This window comes from Bombus pyrosoma, linkage group LG11 (assembly GCF_014825855.1).
Source record: "Bombus pyrosoma isolate SC7728 linkage group LG11, ASM1482585v1, whole genome shotgun sequence".
NCBI classification, from domain to species: domain Eukaryota; kingdom Metazoa; phylum Arthropoda; class Insecta; order Hymenoptera; family Apidae; genus Bombus; species Bombus pyrosoma.
The window spans coordinates 14533899-14559350 of record NC_057780.1 but is presented as its reverse complement, the minus strand read 5'-3'; the positions used below and the strand labels follow the sequence as shown (position 1 = coordinate 14559350).

The 25452-nt window shown below is 26.4% G+C and overlaps 4 protein-coding genes across 12 annotated transcripts in view; 2 read left to right on the top strand and 2 right to left on the bottom strand.

Moving 5' to 3' along the window:
• LOC122572614 (dnaJ homolog subfamily C member 5) overlaps window positions 1-10837 on the top strand; it is a 30018-nt gene extending 19181 nt beyond the window's left edge. Inside the window, exon 7 of one of the 3 annotated variants that reach the window (XM_043737771.1) lies at window positions 8064-10837. In XM_043737771.1, the coding sequence (XP_043593706.1) occupies window positions 8064-8131 (68 nt within the window). In that variant the 3' untranslated portion in view covers window positions 8132-10837. Of the gene's footprint in view, window positions 1-4; window positions 315-8063 lie in introns of those variants that run through there. The other 2 variants (XM_043737770.1, XM_043737769.1) reach the window with 2 other exon arrangements.
• A 200-nt stretch (window positions 10838-11037) lies between these two features.
• Window positions 11038-12813, bottom strand: LOC122572616. Of its 2 annotated transcripts, XM_043737776.1 has the most exons (3): window positions 12462-12813; window positions 11476-12378; window positions 11038-11377 (listed from the first exon to the last, which is right to left on the bottom strand). In XM_043737776.1, exon 2 carries the CDS (start codon window positions 12323-12325, stop codon window positions 11546-11548), a length of 780 nt encoding a protein of 259 aa, XP_043593711.1. In that variant the 5' UTR covers window positions 12326-12378; window positions 12462-12813; the 3' UTR covers window positions 11038-11377; window positions 11476-11545. The 2 variants fall into 2 exon arrangements, with proteins under 2 accessions (XP_043593711.1, XP_043593712.1); XM_043737777.1 differs by having other exon boundaries at window positions 11476-12812.
• Window positions 12814-13557: 744 nt separating this feature from the next.
• LOC122572612 (mitochondrial dicarboxylate carrier) lies at window positions 13558-18858 on the top strand. Its single transcript, XM_043737768.1, has 8 exons — window positions 13558-13715; window positions 14902-15014; window positions 15228-15383; window positions 15542-15708; window positions 15776-15983; window positions 16352-16432; window positions 16517-16573; window positions 17557-18858. The coding sequence occupies exons 2-8, from the start codon at window positions 14919-14921 to the stop codon at window positions 17668-17670; spliced, it is 879 nt and encodes a 292-aa protein (XP_043593703.1). The 5' UTR covers window positions 13558-13715; window positions 14902-14918; the 3' UTR covers window positions 17671-18858.
• Window positions 18859-19910: 1052 nt separating this feature from the next.
• On the bottom strand, window positions 19911-25348 carry LOC122572610 (pH-sensitive chloride channel 2-like). 6 transcript variants are annotated; one of them, XM_043737764.1, is made up of 10 exons: window positions 23772-24209; window positions 23405-23572; window positions 23042-23231; window positions 22686-22915; window positions 21529-21611; window positions 21286-21441; window positions 21058-21213; window positions 20809-20974; window positions 20529-20715; window positions 19911-20437 (listed from the first exon to the last, which is right to left on the bottom strand). In XM_043737764.1, the coding sequence occupies exons 3-10, from the start codon at window positions 23192-23194 to the stop codon at window positions 20174-20176; spliced, it is 1395 nt and encodes a 464-aa protein (XP_043593699.1). In that variant the 5' UTR covers window positions 23195-23231; window positions 23405-23572; window positions 23772-24209; the 3' UTR covers window positions 19911-20173. The 6 variants fall into 6 exon arrangements, with proteins under 6 accessions (XP_043593699.1, XP_043593696.1, XP_043593697.1 ...); XM_043737761.1 differs by lacking the exons at window positions 23405-23572; window positions 23772-24209 and adding an exon at window positions 25110-25348; XM_043737762.1 differs by lacking the exons at window positions 23405-23572; window positions 23772-24209 and adding an exon at window positions 25110-25348 and having other exon boundaries at window positions 23096-23231.
• Window positions 25349-25452: the final 104 nt, after the last annotated feature.

Genomic DNA, 25452 nt, shown 5'->3' with positions numbered 1-25452 from the left:
TCAGAAAATGACCTCAATGTTGCGCGTGTAGTCTCATTGGTATATCTCCGTTCGATAATTGTCCTCGTCTTTTATAATCTTGTAACGGTACGTTTTGTAATAATGCTTCGGCTATTTGAAGTCTATACTCGGTGTAATTCTGTTTCTTTTTCATATTGTTTTTGTTGTACAGAATATATGAATTAAAAAGTGTTATATCAAATATGTAAAAAAAGATTTTTCTGTAGCCTTTCAAGTATTTCCTTATAACAGGGAAGCACGCTAATATCTGATCTTGGCGATTAATACCAATCATTCCCCTGTCATAATCAACAATACATTTTGGCTTGAAAGTAGGGTTTAGTTGACTTCTGTTTTGTTCAGTCATTTCTACAGTTTCGTGCTTTGTAGAAATAATATGAACGTCTCGTATATCCTTCAACTTCAGCACTAATATGCCATTGCAGCTTTTCATTCTACATTCCCCTTTTTTTAATTTTGCTTTAACAAAATCTCCCGGCATATTTTTTCTATTAAAATATACTATCCCAACAGCATTTATTCCATTTTCAACTAAAGTTAAAAACAGTTTCGGTGAAGAATACCAATTATCTATATACAAAATGCGTCCTTTATGTAGTATTGACTTTGATAACTCCATTACGACACTTTCTGATGCACTGTAATCAGAACTTGTTTAATCCTTAGAGTACTGAATATTCGGAGCCTATGCCATCCGTACGGACGGCACGCTACCAGCGTTGACGATCGCTGTGGACTGAATACTTTTTCGCTATACTGAATTCTGTTGATTGACTATTCAAAGCGCAAATCGTAATAAGTTGTAGCAATTCTTTTGCGCGAGATTAGATGATTCAAGAGCGTTATTTTTTAGTATTAATTATTTATTATAAACATTGAAATTTACAATAAACTAGAATTTGGGTAGTAAACTAGAAAACAATAAACTGGAAAACTAAATTTAGTAAATATAACACAAGTTAATAATTTAGTTGTGCATGAAAAATTTCAAAACAATCATCGATACGTAATCCGACATCGCATTTTCTGTCGTTCCTTCTCTTATTTTTCACACAAACAACACATTTTCTTCTTGATAATTGTGTTGTGCCGGCACGATTATTCTACCAAATGTCCAAATTGGACAAATTGTGAATGCAAAGTATTAAATAAAAAAAAAAAAGAAAAGACAGTTTCTTCGAACGCAGCATTAACATTGAAATGCATTTATATTTATCTCACACAAACGTAGTAGTATTACTTCTGCGTAGGTGCTCGGAAAAATTGACAAACGCATATATGCGTCCTTAGTCCACACCGATGACTTTCGCCAGACGCATATATGCATCCATAGCACTCTAAGGGTTAATCATTACCTGAATATATTTTAAAATTATAGCAATAGGCCGATGATGACTCGCACAGTTTATAAAATTTTATCGCAAATCTCTTCGAGAGATTAAATTGTTTATAAAACATGCGTCCCTTAAATTTCATTAACGATTTATCGATCGTGATGTTCTCTTCCATTACATATACTTCCTTGAATTTTTTATTAAAATAGTTTACCACAGGTTTGACTTTATGTAATTTATCCATCTCGTCAGTCGTATCGTTATTTACAAAATGGAAAAACCTAGTGATTTGCAAAAATTTTTTTAGTGGCATAGTTTTTCTGAATATCGGTGTTTTTATAATAACTCTTTTAGATCAGTTCATCTGAATTTTTGGTTTTTTAACTTGAGCTACTACTATGCATAATGCAAAGTATATTTTAGTGTCGTTACAATTTACAGGGATCCAAGTCTCATCAATATTCTTTCTTATACTATTATGCGCACATATTGCGATGTGTCGTATTGAAACACTCCAAACAAAGAAAGGGTGAACCAGCACAATCTTCACAATATGTCACTACCTTTTTTACTACAGTCTTTTGCAGTCCTTCCTAGCTGTTTTGAGTTTTTTTGATAACATATTTTACAAAATCATCTGACAATTCTAACCTCTCCCGGCATTGCTTTTAATTCATGACGTGGTTTTCTCAATAAGCTTTCACGTGGAGAAATGAAAACCTCACTTTCATTATCATGACATTTTGTTAAATACATTATTACTTTCATTCTGAATTCGGGATTTCGAATATTTTTGCGAGTTATCTCTTCTATTGCTAATTTCTTATACCACTTTAAAGTTTTACGCAGTGGTGAACTACATGTTATCATTTGGTCAGATAAATCGACTGATGATTTTTCTAGATTGTATTCCACAACTATTTTTGGTTTCTCATACGAATAGAATTTTTTATGTATAGTAGTCATTTCTGCTGAATGTCTCGTAGAAAGCATCAATACAGTCTCTTGCTCTTTCACTTTAAATACTGTTATACCTTTTTTATTTTCGCGAGCAGTAACTTCCTCAAGCTTTAATTTTTGAGACACTACTTCTGTTGGACTTCCTCGCCGATTTTTTTGTACCCACTAAATGTGTGTTCATTGTGATTAATTTTCCCGCCAGATCAACGCTTGTATACCAATTATCTGTGCAGATAGTATGGCCTTCATCCAATATATATTTGCAAAGAGACAGTACAACCTCACATGATTTGTTTCCTGCTATTTTATCTCTTTTCTTCTCTTTTCCCGTGTATGTTTGAAAAGAATGAGTGTATTTTGCACCACCGCATAATTTAAAAACTTTTATTCCGTATCTGTGACTGTGTTTCAAATATCGTCGAAATGGCACTAATGATTCACCTACGCATAATATTTCATCTGGATTGTAATATTTCTTAAAATTACTGTTTCATATATCGATAATATAAATAATTTTTGACAATCTAATATTAGGATCATTTTCTTCGTTATTACTAAAAGTAACGAACCGCAAAAATCATTCTATATATATGTGGTGGATATCAAACGTGTTGATTCAAATGGCGAAAAGAATGAATACTTGTGATAGTCAGTATATTTAAAAATCACTTTAAGTACAACAATACAGAGTTAGTATAATACGTCTTAATCGTGGCTCGCTCAATGCTACTCGCTATAAAAATACTAGATAATAATTGTCCTAGAGAGCATTTTCGTCTATTTACTATACTGGTCAGGCAAGTACCGGAAAGTTTGAATTCGACTCCGGTTGACAATTGCACATAGCGGCGATATTGTTTTGTCCGGAGTTTGTTTACTTTTATATCTCGTACATCGAAACTGTGTCAATGCTCCGAGGCAAAACAACAACATGAGTCACTCTCGATTCGAATCGTCCTATGACTCATGTGCCGCTACATATATATAATAATTACGCAAATGAATTTTATCGCACTAGTTCCATCCATATAATTATGCCAAAAAACCGTTTTATTTCATTAGGATTTGTTTCAACCTATTTATCGAGACGACTCGATCGCTGTTCTGACATTATTTGCGCAGCATATATATTCGTTTGATTCGCAATAATTTGGAATATTTCATTTGTAACAGAAAAAAAATAAAAACTATGCGGTTCAGTATGATAAAAAATTTCAGAGTGATGTGTATTGACTTTCTGTGAACTCGAAAATGTGATCTTCGCTTGATTGGCCAAAGGAGTATGCCAATTTGTATCACACTACTCTTCTTGTGTACTATTTTCATCATTACCGACATCTTCAACTTCACTATCCGATTCAATTCGATGGCGACGTACTGAAGATGCTATTATCATATCAGATAAACATCTCGAGGAACTGTCCTCTCTATCTGACAGCACTCGACATCCTTTGGAGGGATTTGGTAAAAATGTATCGTCAGTTGAATTGCTTGACGCATAATCTTCATTTGAAATCATATTATCTTTAAGGGCTAACTAAAAAATTAAATAGAAGATATTGAGTGCAAAAATTTTTATAGCGTATAAAAGTATAATAAACTCTTATCTGATTGTTAGACGCAATTAATTATTTTTTAACACAGAATTAATTAGTATTTAGTAACGCGAAGAAACAATATGAGATAATTGATAGTCGCAAAAAATAAGTGAATCGCGCGAAATCGAACTTCAGCGCCACAGCGATTGTCACGTGGAAGACACAGGAAATCGTAAAATTAACAAATCACCGGTTGTCTCCTCACGTCGTAACGTATTATTAAATTATTTCGCGGTAGTTTGAACGTTTCGTAGGTAAGGCGAGAAATTCGAACTTTAGATATGATACTGTATATAAAAATTTATTACACAAATCCAACAGAAAATCCAATAGAATGTGGATTTTGAGTAGGTTTATATCATAAGGTCCTGGGCCCTATGAAGGGGCTACCGCAAGGCGCAGCTCAGAAGCGCCCATCCTGCCACTTTCCTCTGGGCCGTGGCCCTGCAGGACGTTTAGGACACAGGGCCATCTATTACCACTTTATGATTCTTTCACAACTTCACAGTCGCGGCAGCGTGAATGGAAATTGTGTCATATTCGACAACGGATTTTATAGTCGCGAGTGTAAAAGAGATCTAGATGCATTGCTAAACTCAGATTGATACAAAAAGATCTGTATTGTTTTAGCTTCATTTTAATCTTTAATAAAAGTTAAACACTTAAACAAATGTATATATAACTCGAGACAAGATCATATTTCATTCAGCCAAGGACTCCAGTAATAAACAGATAGTCTATGGAGATACTTGGAATTAATATATGTACTCAAATGTCTTAGACCAATTTTCACCTGATTTTATTTACACACATTTTTACTTATAGTAACTAACTTAGATATTATTTGTATCAGTAGTTACTATCTGTATATAAGTGTGTAAGATAAAAACGATGGAAAAGGTTAACAGTAGAAAATACCTCAACTATATTTTGTATATTTCTGATAATTGGATGGCCAAATACCTATAGACAGTAGTATGGATATGTTTGGAACACATCAATTGTACTCTAAATTGTATATACTTAGATGTGTCTATCTTGGGCTTGCACGTTTGGCTTGATACAAACTGTGTTCTTTGAGGCCTTATTATAATAATAAACCCTTACCAATGTATTAAATAAGTTAAAATGTATCAGCTAAAAATATCAAATTTTAAATATTTTTATTCTTCATTATTGTGGTTCTTTTTTAATTTAATGCACTAATTTTGAAACAAGATTCATTGTAAGACCAAGAGTCATTACTATCCTTACTTTTCTGCGAATTCAGAAAATAAAAAAGATTTTCTTTAAATAAAATAAGCTTTGAATGTACATATTAACATTTCTAAGATCTGTAGTGGTGGAAAGTATTTCCATTTAGTTACTAACAAAATAGTTTCTAAAAGTTATTTGAATACTGCAATATTGTACGAACTTGAAAGAAATTTATCTCAATACATATCTCCATGAAACTGTAGAAACGCTGCCTACCTTCCAATTTCAATGATTTTTAGATATGTTGTAGAAGTCAATATTTTGAACAACTTTTTCCTATACATATAACGGTGGTGGATTCGCCTGGTTTCCGAGATATTCGCAAAGAACTATCGGACCACTACAATGTATTTCTGCCTATAGTTATGTGTCTATGGCAGCGTATGCGTCAGTATTGGTTGCCACTTATCTTCTATTTATAAACGATGATCAGCGATTTTAACACTAAACCTACCACTATCGGTCAATTTGGCCGTTTTTAAATTTTTGTACAACTTTCACATACTTAAACATTATCACATCGCCATCAAATTATATAACTTTTCTTAAAATATGCGTACAATATATATTTTGTATATATCGTATATTTATTTCATATACAATATAGTATATACAATATAGGTATACAAGAAGTCTCGGTAGGTTTAGTGTTAAAGACAACATTCAACTATGTAATAAAAAAACTAAGTCACCCGTTATATATATAGAAAATGGTTATTCAAAATATCAATGTCTACCAACATATACAAAAATCGGCGTTTCTACAATTTCATCTATATTTTTTTTCAACGAATTGCTACGTATTATTCTTTGAATCATCAAATTGATGCAATGAACTATTGGGCTCTTGTTCCCACATTCTTTGTGTCAGTATTATCAATTTCAGTTTTACGGTATTTTAAACATCAAGCAATGACACAACAAGGTATATGCTTGCACAGGACGTATCATGTATTCTTATGTAGCAATAAATGATACAGTTATATTATGCTTTATTCCAGTAAATATTTTCTTAATTTTAAGATATTTTATTTTATTTATATCACTGTAGTTATTAAGTGCAGAAAATAATTTTGTGCTTTTTTCATAATTATTATAATAGACATTTTTTGTAGCTATATCTGCCCAAAAATGCTTAAATATTTAAATAACTACACTCAACACTTTTATATCCGTAGAAGTCGATTTTAAACAACTATTAAATTCGGCATTAGTAACCACAAGCTATTTCGTGGATGACAGCTAAAGCCAATATTGCCTGGAATGGAAAGAGTTAGACTAAATCTTCGATATTCTTTGTTTACATCTAGCAAGTGTTAAGATTTTATTATATTGTTAGGCAAAACAAATCGCTTTAACAGTCTCAATATAAAAACAAAACAATGTCTATTAAACATGTTGTTTGTAGTAATTGTATTTACATGTTTTTTAACAATAGCATAAAAATGACAAAAGGCAATTGATGAAAAAATTTTTAATAATTTTGATACCAATGAGACGTATAATCAACAGCACAAAACTTTTTCTACGCCTAATATTAATATTTGACGCAAGCATGTGTTTTTAAGTAAGCATTAAGCAAGCATTTTAAGTAAGTATTAATAGTATAAAGCTAAGTAAAAGTGTATAACTGTATGTATGTACATATGTGTGTGCCTATATACATACATTGAAAAGTAATTGTAAATTTAAGAATAATTTGATGTAAATAGTTGCTGTAGGACTCTTTCCTTTACTGAATAGATATGCCAATTTAATATAAGTAATTATATAGCTGCACAATGTTAAATATTTCTCTTTTATTATCCTATTATCCAAGTGATTTTTATTTGTTAAGGAATAAAATTATTCGTCATTAAAAAGAGAGAATACGTAATCTTTTGTTTTTTGCTGGTGTTTAATTTAAATATATTGTTTTTTATTTGTTATGGTGCATTATTATTTCTCCTTGTTAAATGTTATATACATCAAAACAAATACGAAAAGTGATATGCAAATATGTCGATTGAGACTTATTTCTCAAGTTACAAAAGCAATCGAATTTTGCACTATAATTCAGAATCGTATTATCGAAGTCGTGTTACACAAAAAAAGTCATTATCACTAATTTGATTTCTTGTGATTCTCGGCATGAAGGCAAGTATGTATACAATATGCTACGTCAAATGCTTCTACCAAGCTTATTGAATGCAGAAATCAAAATAAGGAATATTAAATGCAAGTGAGAAGAAAATTTTCGTCAGCTGTTCTACAAAGGTCTTGACTTGTACAGCTAATCTTTGTGAATATTGGTAAGTAGGGAGATCGATTGTAATGCAGCGATTTATCTACGATTTTAAAAAATTATCTTGCAGAGCTGAATATCGTAGAACCTCCTGTACAATGTAAGCTTTTAACAAATTGCATAAATATTACTTCGTAGAATAGAAAGTTCTTTTATTATAATACATTCCTTTATATATTGTATTCCATTTATAGTAATTTGAATATGATTAATCGCGTATCTAAAATGATATGATTACTTTCGTAGTCTCGAAAGTTCTTTAGTTGAGGGGCCCTACTGGACGAATGACCCTCTGCGCTCGGCAGAATCTGTACGATGACGCAGGGCAGATTGCGTGTGTCAGGAATTTCTAATGAAAATTAAATTGTTTACAGCTTGAAAAATAAGTCTTAATTGATATTTAAGCACGGAGTGCAACAAAATATTATATGATACAATATTTTGGTATTAAAAGTACTTCAAATATGTCATTCATTCTCATCATTTTCATTGTCATTCTTATTTGAAATATTAGTAGATGATGCATCTTTATATAAATGTATGAGCAATTACGTTTTTATCTCTCTTAAACGTTGTTTAATTACTATAATATTTATTTGTTGGATATAGCTGCCTCTACAAATCCCTTCGTTGGAGCAAACGTTGGTACAACTAGCACGACTGCAACAAAGTGGTAGTCACCAAACGATAAAAATACGGTAAACGTATAAGCGTTGGAAGATTTGTTACATAACTTTTACGGGGTGGATTTTGATCTGTGAGTAGTGTGCAAGACATTAAAAGATTATTGGAAATGCTTTTTGTAAGAAATTAACTTAATTATCGTCAAATAATTAAGTTACAGAAGTTAATTAAGTTATGCACTTTAAAAGTTTTTTATTATCGCATAATCAAATATTTAGGTTTATATCTATTGAATGCTTTAATATTGACATGATAATAAAGTGATATATAGTTCAATTCTTCTTGACATCTCCAAATAATTTAATCAATGATATATTTGTCTATAATTTAGAAGAGAAAAAAAGTCAGTACAATTAAAAAAATGAAATGACATAAATATTAGAAACAAAAATTACTAATTTCTTCCTAATTTTTAAATTTAGCAAATTAAGACAGATTTAACAAAGACTTAGTAAAGTACATGGGATATGAAAAGTGATATTAATATTCATATGTAAATCCACCCCGTTTTTACAAATAGACAAAACAAAGAGTGGCGAATAAGGATCTCGATATATAAATATTTAATTCACAAATTCTCAATTATTCTCAAAATTGAAATCAATATTTAATGATAAAAATCACATTTTGTTAATGCATGAAATACGTAAACAATGGTACATGTACGCGTGAATAAAAATGGCTTGAAGTTACTAGAAAACTTTTTTTTGTTAATTGATTATATTATTATATATTGTAATTAGTATGACAATAAGTTATACATTAATCCAGCTGCTTCTTCAAAATATTTATTTTTAATAGTAATCATATCCTGCGAAACAACAATGTACATACCGAGAATGGATTCATTACAAAGTGGAACTTCCGGTCTTTATTAGGATGATGTGAAATTAATGCACAATATTATTTTAATCGCTTATTGTAGCAAACGAATTTACAAATTCAATACCAGTTTCATAATTGATTAAAGACCTTATATAAGAGTTTCATACTTTTATTAAGTAAACGCATTTGAGTAGGATGATTTACAACAAAAGGTATTAAAATAAATTTCAATATTAAAACTTCGTAGTAAAATACGCAACAAATTTGGATTTATAATGAGTTCAAAACATATTTCATAATTTTTACTTCTTAAAACAGAGAAAAAATTTTTTTTCATTCATACGAAAATGAATATATAAAATTAAATGAAAACAAATAGTATTCAATAATATATTAACATTGATATTATGTATATTAATATACTAAAATGTATTAAATATATATATACGCATTTTATGTGTTGTTATTGTTATGACATGTATTCACATAAAATATAAATGGATATTTTAGTAATTTTTACTATCTTGTTGTCATGTATAAACTATTCCATACAACGTAAAAATAATAGTACTATTATATAAAAACTCATTTTAACTTTTATAGAATAATTCGTTTCCGCATTTAATGTATTTAACCTCCTAATTCTTATTTTATAAATGTAAAATAGAAACTGTATGTTAGTTGTATTTTTTAACGATTTTTCTATGTAAAAACTGTTAATATTTACCATTAAGCGTGAAAAATGATGTAGTTATCTTATCACAGATGGTAATGTATTTCTGAAAAATTTATTAACTAAAAAATTATTTTTTATCGATATGTATAATTGTACAATTATATACAAATTGCATTAATTTTACAACACCCTAATGGTAACCAATAGCAAATTGCAACAAATGTCAAAATTTAGTTTATTTGTAATTAAAATTAAGAATATTATATTTTGCTCTGCTATTCAAAGAATCATATTATTATATCTGTAAATATTTATGCAATGTATTATGAAGTAGGGAATTATAAAACTTGTGTCATGCAGCTAATGTAGCTAAAACAGATCACCAAAATGTTTAGCTTTTGAAAATGGGATATATATCTAATCATTAAAGTTGTTTGATATGGAGCTTAGAACCAAATTGGTAATGTGTTTTATTATTAGTAAATTATTAAGTCAAAAGCAATTCAAGCCTACCATAATCTTGTAATAAAATACCACGTTTTCACATTTATACTGTATGTAGCCATAGACCACAATTATCATTTCAAATCATATAATTGTGTATATAAGGTTTATGCATTTAATACTTTAGTTCAATCAATTAAAGGGTCTAGTAAAAAGTGTATTGATTATGAATTATGAAGTATCAATTTGCTGTACTCTTAATTCACATCTTATAATGAGTAATTATATTTGTCTTGGCATACAATACTTTATTACAAATGTAATTTATAAGTCAAAATTTATTTTTGCAACATATTCCATATCAAACAATTTTTATTTATCATTTCTTTTACTATCTCCATAAATGTTTAAATTATTTTGATGACTTGTTTTAAACGTCTACATCTGTATGTATTATGTATGTGTAGTATAAAACATCATCTGTAATATGTTTGTACGTATGCACATATATATGTGTATGTATACAGAGTGGACTGTTTATTTCAGAATTGAACTAATTCTGAACATATGTAATTGCATTTCCTAAACTTTATTGTATCAATAATAGCAGTGAATGGATATATATTAAATCATAATGAAATTCTGCACTCTGTGCATAGGTATATGCATGCATACATATATACATATAATTTATTGTTGAAGAAGTTGTAGAATAAATTTTGTGCGAATATAATCTGTTATTTGTGCATATGTATTCATATACATTTATTTATAACTTGGATAATATCCAACAGTTATCAATCCTTAATATTTATATTTAAATCTATCACAATCGGAAGACAGTGCTTAATTTATAGAAAATTAAAAAGAAGAGATATTAAATTATTCTTTTATGCTATTTTTTTTCAATTGTTCCTTATTGATGTATTTATCCTATAAATTAAATGAAATAAATTCTGCTACAAATTAATATATATTTTATACTGTACTGCATACATACAAGTATTGCATATAATGTAAGTACAGATAACATGTTCCATGTTATAAGATACAATATGATACACAAACTGCAAATTGCAAATAATTATGATAGAGGACTTATCCATTATTAAAAATTACATCTGTTTCCATTCCAATTTTTTAAATATGATATTTTTATTGTTGCTATTGCCATTTTACTAATTATTGTGATAAATTAAAACAAACCACAAAGATCAATTTTGTAACTATAGATTACAAAATTATAATTTAAAAAGTTATAATAAAATTCGGAATTATATACCATTTATTGAATCTAAAAAAATATGAATGATTAAGAATTTAGTGATAGCAGATATGTATTATCATCTCTTCTAGTAATATAGAAGTAAAACAAATATATAGCAAACTTACAACTTATTACTATTTTTCTGTATATGTGCATATCATATAGAACTATAAATAAGTTTCCAGAAAACTTGCTTTATGCTAATAAAGCTGATGCACCAGGTGTGTAAATTTGTACTTGACGATCTGATAACTTATATATATATCTTGCTACTTCAGACCAATTATATTTTGTTCTAATATCATCCATTTTCCAATTAATTGTTATATTTCCAGATACATCACTAGAATATCCTGTTTCCAGAGGCTCGATTTTAACAAATAAATCCGCCATGTGTTTAAGCTCATATGCAAATATATTAGAAACAGAATTTTTCGGCTCATCTTTATAGGTGTGTGTTACAATACAAAGTTGAGATTTATTATGATATTCAACAAGTGATCTTAAATATCTTACATAATATGTAGATTCTCTCAAATTACATCCAAAATTATAAATATGACTAAAATCATCAATTATAATAGTAACAGGTTCATTGTTTTGTACTATTTTGTCATACTCATTTTTAATAGTTAAAAATATATCATGAATAATATTGTTTGCTGTTTGTTCACATATATATTCCATATTAGATACAATAAACTTCATTGGTTCTATAACTGTAACTTTACGTTTTTCTTTCAATAACATAAGATTATAACCAAATTTCACACCCATATTATGATAATGATTCATTGTATTATGAAATAATATAAAACATATTGCATAATTATTTTTTAATGCATTACATATAACACAACTCAATAAAAAGCTTGCATTACTATCATGTTGTTCTTCTATGCAAATTAATTTTCCATCCATATTTACTTTATCAATGCCAAGTATGTTCGATATTGAATCCATTATATTAGCCATAATTCATATCAAATATAACAGAATATTCTATTTCCAAATGATTTACAAATTAACTACAAAACAAATTTATGTTATTATATCTTCAGACCAAATTAATTTCAATTATATTTCAATTCAGATTTCAGACGTATATTACAATTATTGGTTATGCCTGTTACATTTAAACATCGTCGAATATGATAAATATTGCATTTCAATTTACTCAGTAATTAGTAATTTCTTATATATAACGTAATAAAATCAGAATATAAATTTCACATCTTATTAGATTGAAATACTCTATAATAATATGAAACACATGTTTCTGACTAGCCTTCAGCACGAAGTAGAAATTTAAGGTTAGATTGAACTGAATTGAGATTGAGATCTAACCATAGCCGACTCTAGGATCGGCTGTCTCTCTAGTTGAAAATAGGGCAAAACAGATACGCTGTTGCCGTCTTTGTTCAGTACGACTGGTACTGGAGTCGACTGGAATCTAACTGATTAAGTATCGATTTGTTACGACCAACGGCGCGAGTTTTTAAAGAAATTTTGATACATTATGTTGAATTAATATACAGAAAAATAAATTTTAATATTTAACATACTGTAATTTTAGTAATTTAATATTAAAATTAATGTACATATAAATTATAAATTAACTAATAACAGCCAATAATATTCCAATAGCACATTTACAAGAATTCTACAAACATATTTGCATATTATTATTTCAATACTTGTTGAACTTTGTACAAATAATGTATTTCTGCAAATTATGTAATGGATCGTTACATTAATAATTGTATAGTTATAATAAAAGTTCATAAAAATCGTTGGAAAGTAATATAAATAAAAAAACATCCATAAAAATTTTAATCGTATAAAAATATCCTAGCGTTAATCAAATAATATGAAAATGCAAAAAGATGATTAAAGACTAACAAATAATAACGACATTATATATGTATAATATATAGAATACTACCGCTTATAATGTACATCTTTTTGAAAAATAATTGCAACATGTATATAAATACTCAATTTTTTTTATACGAGTCTTTTTTTTTACATTTCACATAAATATGGGTATATAGTATTTATATACATATAGATTCATATATAAAAAATTTATGTTTTCTAATGTCCAAACACTTGTTTGCAAATAATTTTTAATTTTGCTAAGAGAAATATAACCATTCTTAAAAGTAAGCATATCGATGAAAAGGAGTTCCAGTTTCGACAGGAGGTGGTATAACACGTGGCTATCAGCTGATGCGTGCGCGTTCACCAACTTTCCAGCACTGTTAACTGATTTTGGACATTACGTCAGTCAGAGTTTAGATATTGCCGGGTATACTTACTAATCAAGAATAATTTGAAAGTTCTATTAATGATACAATTTATAGTAAGTAGCTTCCTTACATTATACTCTATTATTCATTCTTTTCCTTCATTTTTTTGTCTTTATCTTATCTATATTTTTTTGTTATTTTGATTTGTTAGTGATTATGAAAGATTACCATAATTATTTTTTAATTCTTATCATTAGAAATTAATAAAAAATAATCTCCATGTGGTAAACTTTTACGATATAATTAATAAGTTCTCTTTTATACTTAATTTACTGAAGATATCATATGTTTATATTAAATTGAATGTACAAGTGTGCACAGAAGTAATACGGATGTTCTACTTACATACCGCTAATAGAATTAATTATCAATGTATCCTGATTAAACATACTTGACACACATATATATGCGGTATAAATATAGCTTATATAATGTTTCGTAACAACGCTTAAATGAAATCATTTAAATTTTAAATTTATGAGACAAATCGAAATATATGTTCAAGAATCATCAAATTTTTATGAAGATAATTATGTTAAAACATTATCATGATTATTTTATATGTTAAAGTATATTAATAACAAGTTATTTAACTATAACAATTTTTAGGCGCTATGTATATATAATCAGTTATAAATATGTGAATTTCGTAAAAATGTTCCAACTTTTATTTAAAAATTTGCGTAAATCTTTTTACATAAATGTCTTAAATAATTTATCAATTAATAATTGTGTTTTCAATTTAACTTATTGTTTAAAAAATATTATAATTAAAATAATCATCTTTTTCTTCTAGAAGTATATATGCATACACACATAACTAAAAATCACGCGAGCGCGCGCACAAACATGACGTATATGTACATTATAATTCCTTTAATATCTACAATAATTAGTTTATTTTTTAAGAGTAGTAATTACATATCACATTAATATTATATATACTATATATACTTTACATATATATATCAATAATTAATTTTAGTACTTTAAAAATTATTAATAGTTTAATCATTCACTTTCTTAATTTATGTATGTATATATTTTACATATGTATACATTTTAATTTATGTATGTATATATGTATAACTCATATATATACAGTTTATACATATATGTAATCCTAAACCAATATGTAAAAATATAAAAATAAGTAAATGTGTTAATTACATTTTATTTTAAGTAGTTTCATTTATTAATTATTTATCAAATGTCTCATTTTTACTTGTTTTATGAAAGCATAAAACACAGAAAACATGACTGATAAAACAAAAAAAGTGTCGCGGTGGTATTTTGGTGGGCTTTCCTCTGCAGGTGCTGCTTGTGTTACTCATCCTTTAGATTTGTTAAAGGTATTTTTATTACTAAATTCATAAATAAATATAACATAAGTTTCAACCCCTCTTTTTTTATGATTGTAATTAAGTAATTAACAATTAAATATACTAATTATATTTTGAATTTCAAATATCGTGTTAAGCAAGCTGTGAGCTTTATAATTTTAAAAAAATTTTGTGATGTACTGAAATGCAATAGCATTTCATTTACACACCACACATTTATAGGTGCACTTACAAACACAACAAGAAGGCAAGCTATCTATAGCACGATTAACTACATCTATAATACAAAATCAGGGAATTTTAGCTTTGTACAATGGATTAAGTGCTTCTCTGCTTCGTCAACTTACATATTCTACAATGAGATTTGGAGCATATGAAGTAAATTTAAATTAAATTAAATTAAATCCCATTATATGTATTATTTACTTATAATATCTATTTTCTTATGATTTGATTGTATATTTATCTTTTCTATGTTACTATTTGAGTTATTACATTATATTACTCATTTGGATATATTATATTTATATATATAGGTAGGTAAACAAACATTTGAAACATCTGGACAATCATTATTATTTTACCAAAAATTATTATTGGCTGGATTCTCTGGCGCAGCTGGTGGTGTTCTTGGAACACCGGGAGATGTAATTAATGTACGCATGCAAAATGATATAAAACTTCCATCACAACTAAGGCGAAAGTAAGGGTCTAAGTTACTATCTTAATTTACTTTTGCTTTTGTTATTTAGTAATAAATTTTATTATAGTTATAAGCATGCTCTAGATGGAATAATACGAGTAATTCAGCAAGAAGGAGTAAGTCATTTATTTAGTGGATGCTCTACAGCAACATTAAGAGCTGCATTAATGACAATTGGACAACTGAGCTTTTATGATCAAGTTAAAATTATGTTGTTACAAAGTGGTTATTTTAAAGATAATCCTATAACTCATGTTGTGTCAAGTGTATGTGCAGTAAGTATATTTAAATAATATATTCAAATTTGGAAAAGAGTAGTAACCATAAACATGGTGTAATTCAAACAACAATTTTTTTTTATTACATGAACTTTAAAAACATAAGATATTATGTAACAAACATTATTATTATTATTATTTCATACTATTTCATATAATCATATGTATGTATTACAATTCATGTAAATGTAATAATACATTTCATATAAATTATATATATACAGGCTTGCAGTTCTTTTATACAATGATACTAATATAATAACACAAGATTTATATAAATAGTAGTAGATAGTAGCAGATAGTAGTAGGCAATACATACCATATTATTTTATGCATTCTCAGTTAATGTTTTATTCCTATACAAGGGTGCTGTAGCTACAACTCTTACACAACCTTTGGATGTTTTAAAAACACGAGCAATGAATGCTAACCCAGGAGAATTTAAGGTAAAAATTTTTATTGTAAAAATAAAATTAAGTGAATAACGTAGTATTAATGTAATAGAGATTTATTTATGTAATGTTTTATAGAATTTGATGGATCTATTTTTGTATACTGCTAAGCTTGGACCATTTGCATTTTTTAAAGTAAGTTTCTTTTTATGTATTGAATTAGTTTTTCCTAGATACTTCTATATCATAATATCCTAATAATGGGAAGATTATAGTATGTCTGAGTAAACACATTTGAGATAAATTAAAGATAAACGTTTAGAATTAGTAATTAGAGAAAGCTTTTTATAGATTTTTTAGAATAATTAATTTGGACAGAAAGTTTATATTTAGACATTTAAATTCATCATAATAATTAAGAATTAAAGTGATTTTGTATACCCTTAGAACCTTGTACAGTTCCTGTAATTTATAGCTTTCTTTTTTCCTACTTAACCTTTTGATCACTGAATGCTTGGAGTTAAATAATCTATATAAATAATACACTTAATTCAATAGGCATATATATTTTTTAATCACAACGTGTTCAGTTAAATTATTACTCTCCATTGTAAATGAAACATCTTTTTTTACTTTACATGTAGTTTACAGTAATGACATTGATTGAATATATTTATAGAAGAAATTAGTTATATATGTTTCAGATAGTTTAATAATAGTTGTTTTACTATTATTAAATGCATAGTCATGACATAATTATATAAAGTGTAGAAAACGTTTTGTATCTGTTTGAATTTAATTTTTATCTCTGCATGTATTTGCAATGCAATAAGAATATATATTTAGAAGTGCCAAATTGTTTATCCATAACAGAATATTCGTTTTTATTGATATATAAAGGAAAATAATTCATGTGTACATCTAATCTTCTAATGAAACTACATATGTATCTACTTAAGAAGGAAGATTATGTATTCTAAGTTTTACATTTTTAATCTATTTTATATCATAAAGTATTTATGTTGTAATTATAATTTTCTTAATTATATGATTCAATTTATTTATATATATCATATCTAAATGTGTTTATTCAAATAATAATCTTTCTGTTAATGTATTCTTATAAAACAAAATTTCAAGCATATGAGTTTAAAAATATATTGATTATTTTATTTTAGGGCTACATACCTGCATTTATCAGATTAGCTCCACAGACTATTCTTACATTTGTCTTGTTAGAACAATTACGATCTAATTTTGGATTCTATCCTTCGGATGTTCCAGTATCATAGAATTCAATTAACTGTCTTGAATCCTGAAATATAATATTCTTCTGAAATGTTCCATAGGAGAAGAAATTAGGATATGAAAGTAAGGAATAAAAAAATGATAAAAGTGTTTGTCCTATTTGAAATTGTCCAGTTGCAACTATTTTTGTACGTATGTACAAAATCTTACATACATAATTTTTATTAATACTATTATACTATAATATATATATTATATATACAATGTATATATTGGTAGTCTTATACATTATATATACAATATATAATATATATAATGTATAAGGCTACCAAACTGATTGATATCAGATTTTTTGTTTTTGCAATTACTAAAAATATGCAAATGTTTTACTTAGATAGAAACATAAATACATATATTACATATATTACATTAATTTTAATGAAGTATATATATGTAGGTGCATATTAAAGCTCAGTAGATCTAGTGTCAAAAATTGATTTGTATATCTATATATATATTGGTAAGTATCTTGTACTATTGTATGTACATCATTCTATTTTTATAATAATTTATTAATTATAACGATCAATTTTTTTTAATAAAAATATATATGCTGAAATTTTGTGATAAAGATAAACAAATTCAAATAGGACAAATATTATTTTTATATGTTGAGTTTATTGTTACATTTATGCCTAAGTTTTATGAAATATCTTTGGTAAGTATTTCACACTATTACAATCTTAATTTTCAATAGTATATAAACTGTATTTATACAAATATTAGGTGATACTAATTTTTGTTATTCCAATAATGATATTTAAAAAAAGATAAGTATGATATTTCCTGATTAAATGATACTATAGGCATTCAGAAATTAGATAATCAGATAAAACAAATATATATTTATTAAAAATGATTTGAACCTTCTTGCACTTATTTTCACAAAACTTAGCCAATTTTTGTTTTCAAAAATAAATAAACTTGTTCTATATATGTGTACTACATACCATGTGTCTAACACATATTCAAAATAATTAATATAATCAGGATATTGTAATATTCATATCATAAGGAATATTGTAATTGTATTACTAATTTAAAAAACTATATAATTATAGTTATTATCTTATTTTAAATTGGATACATAACAATCTTCTGATATATAAAAACATTCTATAAAAATATGATTATAATTATGTATTGGGGTATACACAAACTTTTATATATATGTATATATGTATTTTATTATATAATATTTAAATTTACAGTAATATATTTTGTTTACAAAAATATTGTTTCATAATTGTTAATGCACAAACTTTGAAAAACAAATATTTTTCTAATTTATATAATATGTATATGAGAATGTATGTATGTACATATATCAGCTTATTTTGTAAATTATTTTAAATTATTTAGTAATAAAAATAATATTTACAAATTTATATAAAATAAAATGTTATTATATACATGTACAAATCCATCATTTGAGAATTACGTAAGTTCACGATTAGTATTAGTTATAAAATTGCAAAACAGGTACAAAATTTTACTAACGATGTAAAATACTGAATTATAACATGATGTTTTGATAAACCTTTACACGATAGTAAAACATCGGAAACTAAAGCTGACAGTTGAAGATTTAGAGGCAGAGCGCCGACGATTAATAGTTCATGAGATATTTAATATTGAAGTTGCCATCTCTTTTTTACGTTTTGAAGTGAGACTGCGTCTGTTAGAGTTTACAGTGGATGAGCGTTTTAGGTTCTGACTTTTGACTTTCTGGCCACGTTTTGAGCTCTGAGTTCTGACGAACTAATTCATTCGGACGAATGAAACATCTGAAGGCCAAATGTATACGTATAAGGATCTATCTACATAATACATATGTATATGCATATTTCATTATATGTTAGTGATCTCACTCGTATACAACCGTGCTCTGTTGTATAAGCACGTATGTATTTGTAGAACTACGTTGCATTGTACTCACTATATCCTGTAATCTGTAACCTACACTCATGACCACGTACCCTCATAACTCGCAACACATAAACCTGCCTACGAAGGATACGACTATGGCACATAACGTTAGCAATCTAGTCTACTGATATTTTCGTTTATCACTATATGTATATACTTACTGTTAGTTTGAAAATCAATGCCAATCGATTATACCAAACCAATCACTAATGAACTAATAACAATCCCGGCGGTTGATGCAACTCAAAATAATAAGAAATGAACGAATGAAGATTTAAATTATGAATTAATAGTCTTCTGTCATAATATTTTATATTTATTTATAATCTATTTTCTCCATTAAAAACAATTTATATAAAATAAATAAACAACTACCACATAGTAACAATCACATATGTACGCGTACTATAGAAAACAACTTTTCTATTTAAAAGTTTATACAGCTAAATTACATAAATGCAACTCGTTAGTTTTCGTAATTATTCAAGAATTTCTTAGTAATTTTCAATGTAATAAAAAAAAATTACTTCTTATATATTTAATCTATTTATAACATTTTTATATCCAAATAAAAGACCAATAAAGAATGTTAAATATAATGAAAGCCACAGGAAATACAATTCTGCTACGTCTGTCAATCCATTGAGCAATTTCTTGTGGAGTCATTGTTGTAAAATTATGTAACTGTGCAAGAGTTGCTCTTCGTTGAAAAGGTTTTGGTGATGATGTACTATTAACAGTCATAATGCTCCCAATAGAACATTCTTGATCTTTATCTTCTTCAATTTTAACAGAAGGAATATTGAGAGTACTTGGAAAACTCTGCAATATAAAAGTACAGTTGCTATGAAGAATGAATACAGAACTTACGTATACTTTGATATGTTTTCCTATAATATATTTGTATATTTACATGCACAGTAAGGTAATTTTGACTTGAATAATCTTGTTCACTGGTGTTTGCATTATCAAGTGATGACCAAGACCGTGATCGTTCTAATCCTGTAGTGTTCTTTTGAAATTGTTTTCGAGCCAGTTTTGGTGTTAACGTTGATTTTAATATGTATTTACTATTTACCTTTTTCAAGGGAACATTTTTCCTAAACATAATTTCAAAATTATTAATAACCAGTAAGTGATGTATGAAGTATGAGATTTCATATTTGTAATATCCATATACAACATATACATACTTCCGTCGATAAATTGTATTAACAAAAGCAAATTCAACCATTGCTGCAAATAAAAATATTGTACAACCCAAAAACCATATTTCACTGGCTTTTATATAAGAAACTTTTGGCAGAGAGTTCTCTACTTTGGATGCAAGAGTCATAAATGTCAAAATAGTATTTGTTCCTAGATACAGAAATTTTAATTAATTATTTATCTTATAATATCAACACCCATAAAGTAAGTTATACACCTTTTAAATATATCACCTAACACTATTCGTGGAGGACTCGCATCCATATGTAACCAAAAAGATACCCAAGAAATGACTACTATTAGTATAGATGGAATGTAATAGTCCATCATAAAAAATCCCATCTCGCGTGCTAATTTAAATGTTATACTAATTGAACTGAAATTACCAGCTATAAATACAAATGATTATCAATTAAAATAGTTTTAAGATATTATTTACTACATATAACAAAAATACATGCCAAAATGACCATAATGTTGCTGCGATGTAGTATAAAATACTTCTGATGTGTTAACCCATTTGTCAAAAAGCTTATATTCAGTTAAGTGTAATTCGTCTGCAAGTATGATTGGATCTTGGTCCCAATATAACACCATATCATGCACATTGTGTGTCCCTGTAGGTAAAAATTCCATTCATTCCAAGGAGCACAGTTGAATAAAATAGCTGACATTGTAGTAGTACAATAACTATGACATCCTACAGCTTTCAAAGACAAGAGGACATTCTTGTACATCAAACGGAAATTTCTCCAAACGAAGCCCACAGTTAAGAGTAGCTTGCAACCTATAAAAGTTTATATATCACGTTTATTATGCAGATAAGATTATATAAGGATGAGTTATGTATTACATATTATGTTATTATTTTTATTGTGAATACAATGAAAGAAAATTATAAAAGTAACATTATATGTAACATTCAAAATTTGTTAAATCTTAATATAATTTTTACTTTTAAAACAAGCAATATTGCAAGCTTTTAACTTTCAACAATAGAGCATCTTTTAAATAATCTCTGATATATATTAGACAGTAAAATTAAAGGATCATTAAATTTTCACTAAAAAGTTGTTGATTTTTTAATTGATATAACTCTGTAAACAATAATCATACAGTAATTAGCATGAGTTCATGTTGGAAGGAAAAGTATCTTCTCATTTCAAAAATTTTGCACAATCAAATGGAATTTAATATTTTACAACACATCGTAAAGCCGATTTTGATCGGCTTTCCATTTATACAGATTGTATTATTTTATATTAAAATGAACAAAAAAATATATAATTAATTTTATACTATTACATGCCATAAAATATGTGTTGCATGTTGTACATATTTTTACATATTAATCTTATTTTGAATAATTGAATTCTAACTTTTAAATAATTCAGTAATAAATTATATTTTTGTCATGATATAGTTCATTAAAATACCTATTTAATTGTTTATAGATAGTTTAGTTTACTCTTCCTGCAACGTAAATTGGAAAAATTAATTTATAATCAATTAAATATTGCAACAAATAATTGCAACAACATAAATATTACTGTAATTAAACTTTTATTCAATGAACTAAAAAGATTTTTAAGTTATACAAATATTATATTAAAATTAAAATAAAAGAGCATATTAAAAAGTGCAGAATAAAGAATAAACTTATAATAAATGATATTTTTTAATCATTTTTTATTACTTTACATTATGTTTTTATTGCTTCATATTTATGCTAATTTTACTTTATATTTGAATTATTATAAATTATTATTAATGAATAAAACATAAAGATGTTGAATGAATATTATATTTGATAACGTAATATATTATTTTTAAAATATTAAGTAAATTTATATTTACAAACCTAGTATTCAGTATGACCATGCCTGATGGGTCTATTGAAACAAGTATATCTTTCACACTATTTCCCATTATAGCAGAACTGGGCTCATTAGAAACATATACAGTAGGTGTCCAAATTAAATCATGCGCAAATTGTCCACCATATAGTTGATTTAAATATGGAGCAATGTTTGAAAATTTTAACCTGTTATCCAGATATCTAAATTGCAACATCATGTGTACATCAAATTGCTGTAAAAAATATTTTTATATATATATTTATAAAGGATATAAAACAATATTATTATTTTATAGATGTACGCAGAACAAATATTAGAAATTATATAAGTTATAAAATATAATTATAACACAAGCTACCAGTGTTTTTGCCATATTAGATCTAATTGTATAAATATAAGCCCTGGTATATATGTTAATTGGGTCTGTAGAATTAATTTCTCCTGGTGGTCTAGTCATTTTATCATAACGACAATTATTTGTCAATTCTTGTAAAAGTTCAGTTTGTGTCATAGAGCTGCTACTACTTAATATTGGACAGCTCTCTAATCTGTAAGAAATTTATGTAATTTCATATACACATAAAAAGCTATGCCTCCAGAAGCTTAGTAATATTATTTAAACTTCTAATAGTAAAAAGTATTAATAATGTTATAAAAAAGTTCTGTAAAAAATTTATAAAAATATATATAATATTATAGTTGATATTTTAATTAGTAGTACCAATAGTATATATTTGTTAGTGATATTTAGTTATACTTCAGTACGTAAAAAGATAAAACTGCTTTCAAAGAAAGTCCTTGAATTAAAATTCCAGACGTTACTAAGTAGTAAGAATAGTTCATTGTTGCTTTGTACTAATGCTGGTGACATAATGCAATGCATGTGACTCTACATTATAAAAAGAATTTCTTTGTTATTGCAAGTTGAAATATTTCTGAAAAGCATAGCAATGATAGTTTACTATGGATATATGATTATTTCATGAAATAAATATGAATAAACACAACTAAAATAAACTTTATAAACAGATATGAAAAATATATTATATTTCATAGTTTATAAGATAAGAATAAGTATAGATAAGTACCTTAAAAAATTATAAAATTTTTAACCTATTTATCATATTTTGTTTATAATATCATTAAGTATCATATTTTATCATCTACATTATTTATTCTGATATTTAGTGTGACAAGTAAAAAATTTTTATTAACTAATACGATCGAATATTAATGCTCTAATCAAGACTTTAATACCAATCTCAACAATAAAATCTTATCTACCACATGAGCATATTAATTTATGACATCAAACATTTAACTGTTTATGTAAGTTATCAATATTTTTCTTCATAAAATTGCGTATCATGATTCAGAATCTTTTTTTTCTTCTGATGTACGTAATTTAACGGTATATGCATATACATGTAGTATAAAACAGTTTAATTGGTTGATGAAATGTAATATTGAATATAATACATATACTTTATTTTCACAAAATAAGAAAGAGAGAGGGAGGAGTATGTAGCCTTATTTTATAATTAAAATTTATTATTAATTCAACATAAAAATTATGAAAGTTAGAAAATTATAAATAAAAATGTAATAATTACTGCAATTATAATTAAAGCTATAATAAATATAGATAAATTATGGAAGAGTAAAGATACTTTTCTTAATTTATCTTTATTTGTAAATTACCTCATTCATGCTGTTTAATCATACAATAATTCAGATATAGATAAAATAATATAAAACTGTATAAATAAAATAATATAATATATAATAATGTTGAAAATATAATTTCAATAATTTAAAGATTAATGTAATCAACTTTGAATACTAATGTTTACACAAGTGTTTCAAAATTTAGTTATGTATTTGCATACAAAATATACATGGAAATAGATAGCACTTATAAATATTTTTAGATATTTTAAATAGTTATGCATGCAAATAGATAGTATTTATAAATATTTTTTACAAAATATGTTTTTTTTTAGACTTTTTAGTGTCCAAATTAATTAAAAAAAAGTAGCTTTTTACCACTATTTATCCAGTGCCACAAAAATTTTTATATACAAAAATTATATTAAATATGTATTCAGTAATATACATAACTAAATTATAGTTTTGGACATTTTATAATATATACTTTATTAGGATGAAGATGATGTCTTTTCATGATACTGATCTGTGCTAGTAACTATATAAAAATTTGTATTTATTTAAAATTGTAGAAAATAAGATTAATATGTAGATTTATTTAAATAAATAGCTTCATTAAGCTTTCAGTAAGTTAATAAGCTTTACTTAAACAAACTTTTTCACATAGATATAAAATTGAGTGATATTTCTAACTACAAGACTAGAGTCACTAAATTTAATAAAAATTAAAGGAATGGATTTAATTAAGTATAACTTACATAGCAGATGTATTTAAATGTAAAAGTTGTAGTATATAAATAAAAGACACGAAAGAACAAATTCTTCTTAAGGCCATCTTACGTTTCCTGATGACTTATCTGTTTCACTAATAAACTTGGACTGATTCTTTCTTGAATATACATGCATGGTCTTGAGTAAATTAGCTAGAAACCAAATATTACCCAACCATTCCTCCCACTTACAGTATTCTTTTATAAAGTGAACACTCAGGTGCTTGTATATAATACTAAGTTGGTATTGTACACAAGGTATACAGAGTATGTTGAAAGTACCATACCATAATAAAAGAAGTCACGAAATTTTGTACTTTCTTGAAATATA

What these genes read in the sequence shown, in the direction of transcription:
- LOC122572610 (XM_043737761.1), bottom strand. Translation starts at nt 25,186, where the DNA reads ATGGCCTTAAGAAGAATTTGTTCTTTCGTGTCTTTTATTTATATACTA. An exon ending in CATTTAAATACATCTGCTAT is followed by an intron (nt 23,232 to 25,109) that starts GTAAGTTATACT and finishes AATTTCTTACAG; the next exon opens with ATTAGAGAGCTGTCCAATAT. An exon ending in TCCTCCACGAATAGTGTTAG is followed by an intron (nt 20,975 to 21,057) that starts GTGATATATTTA and finishes TTCTGTATCTAG; the next exon opens with GAACAAATACTATTTTGACA.
- LOC122572616 (XM_043737776.1), bottom strand. Translation starts at nt 12,325, where the DNA reads ATGGCTAATATAATGGATTCAATATCGAACATACTTGGCATTGATAAA.
- LOC122572612 (XM_043737768.1), top strand. Translation starts at nt 14,919, where the DNA reads ATGACTGATAAAACAAAAAAAGTGTCGCGGTGGTATTTTGGTGGGCTT. An exon ending in CCATCACAACTAAGGCGAAA is followed by an intron (nt 15,709 to 15,775) that starts GTAAGGGTCTAA and finishes ATTTTATTATAG; the next exon opens with TTATAAGCATGCTCTAGATG. An exon ending in TTGTGTCAAGTGTATGTGCA is followed by an intron (nt 15,984 to 16,351) that starts GTAAGTATATTT and finishes TTCCTATACAAG; the next exon opens with GGTGCTGTAGCTACAACTCT.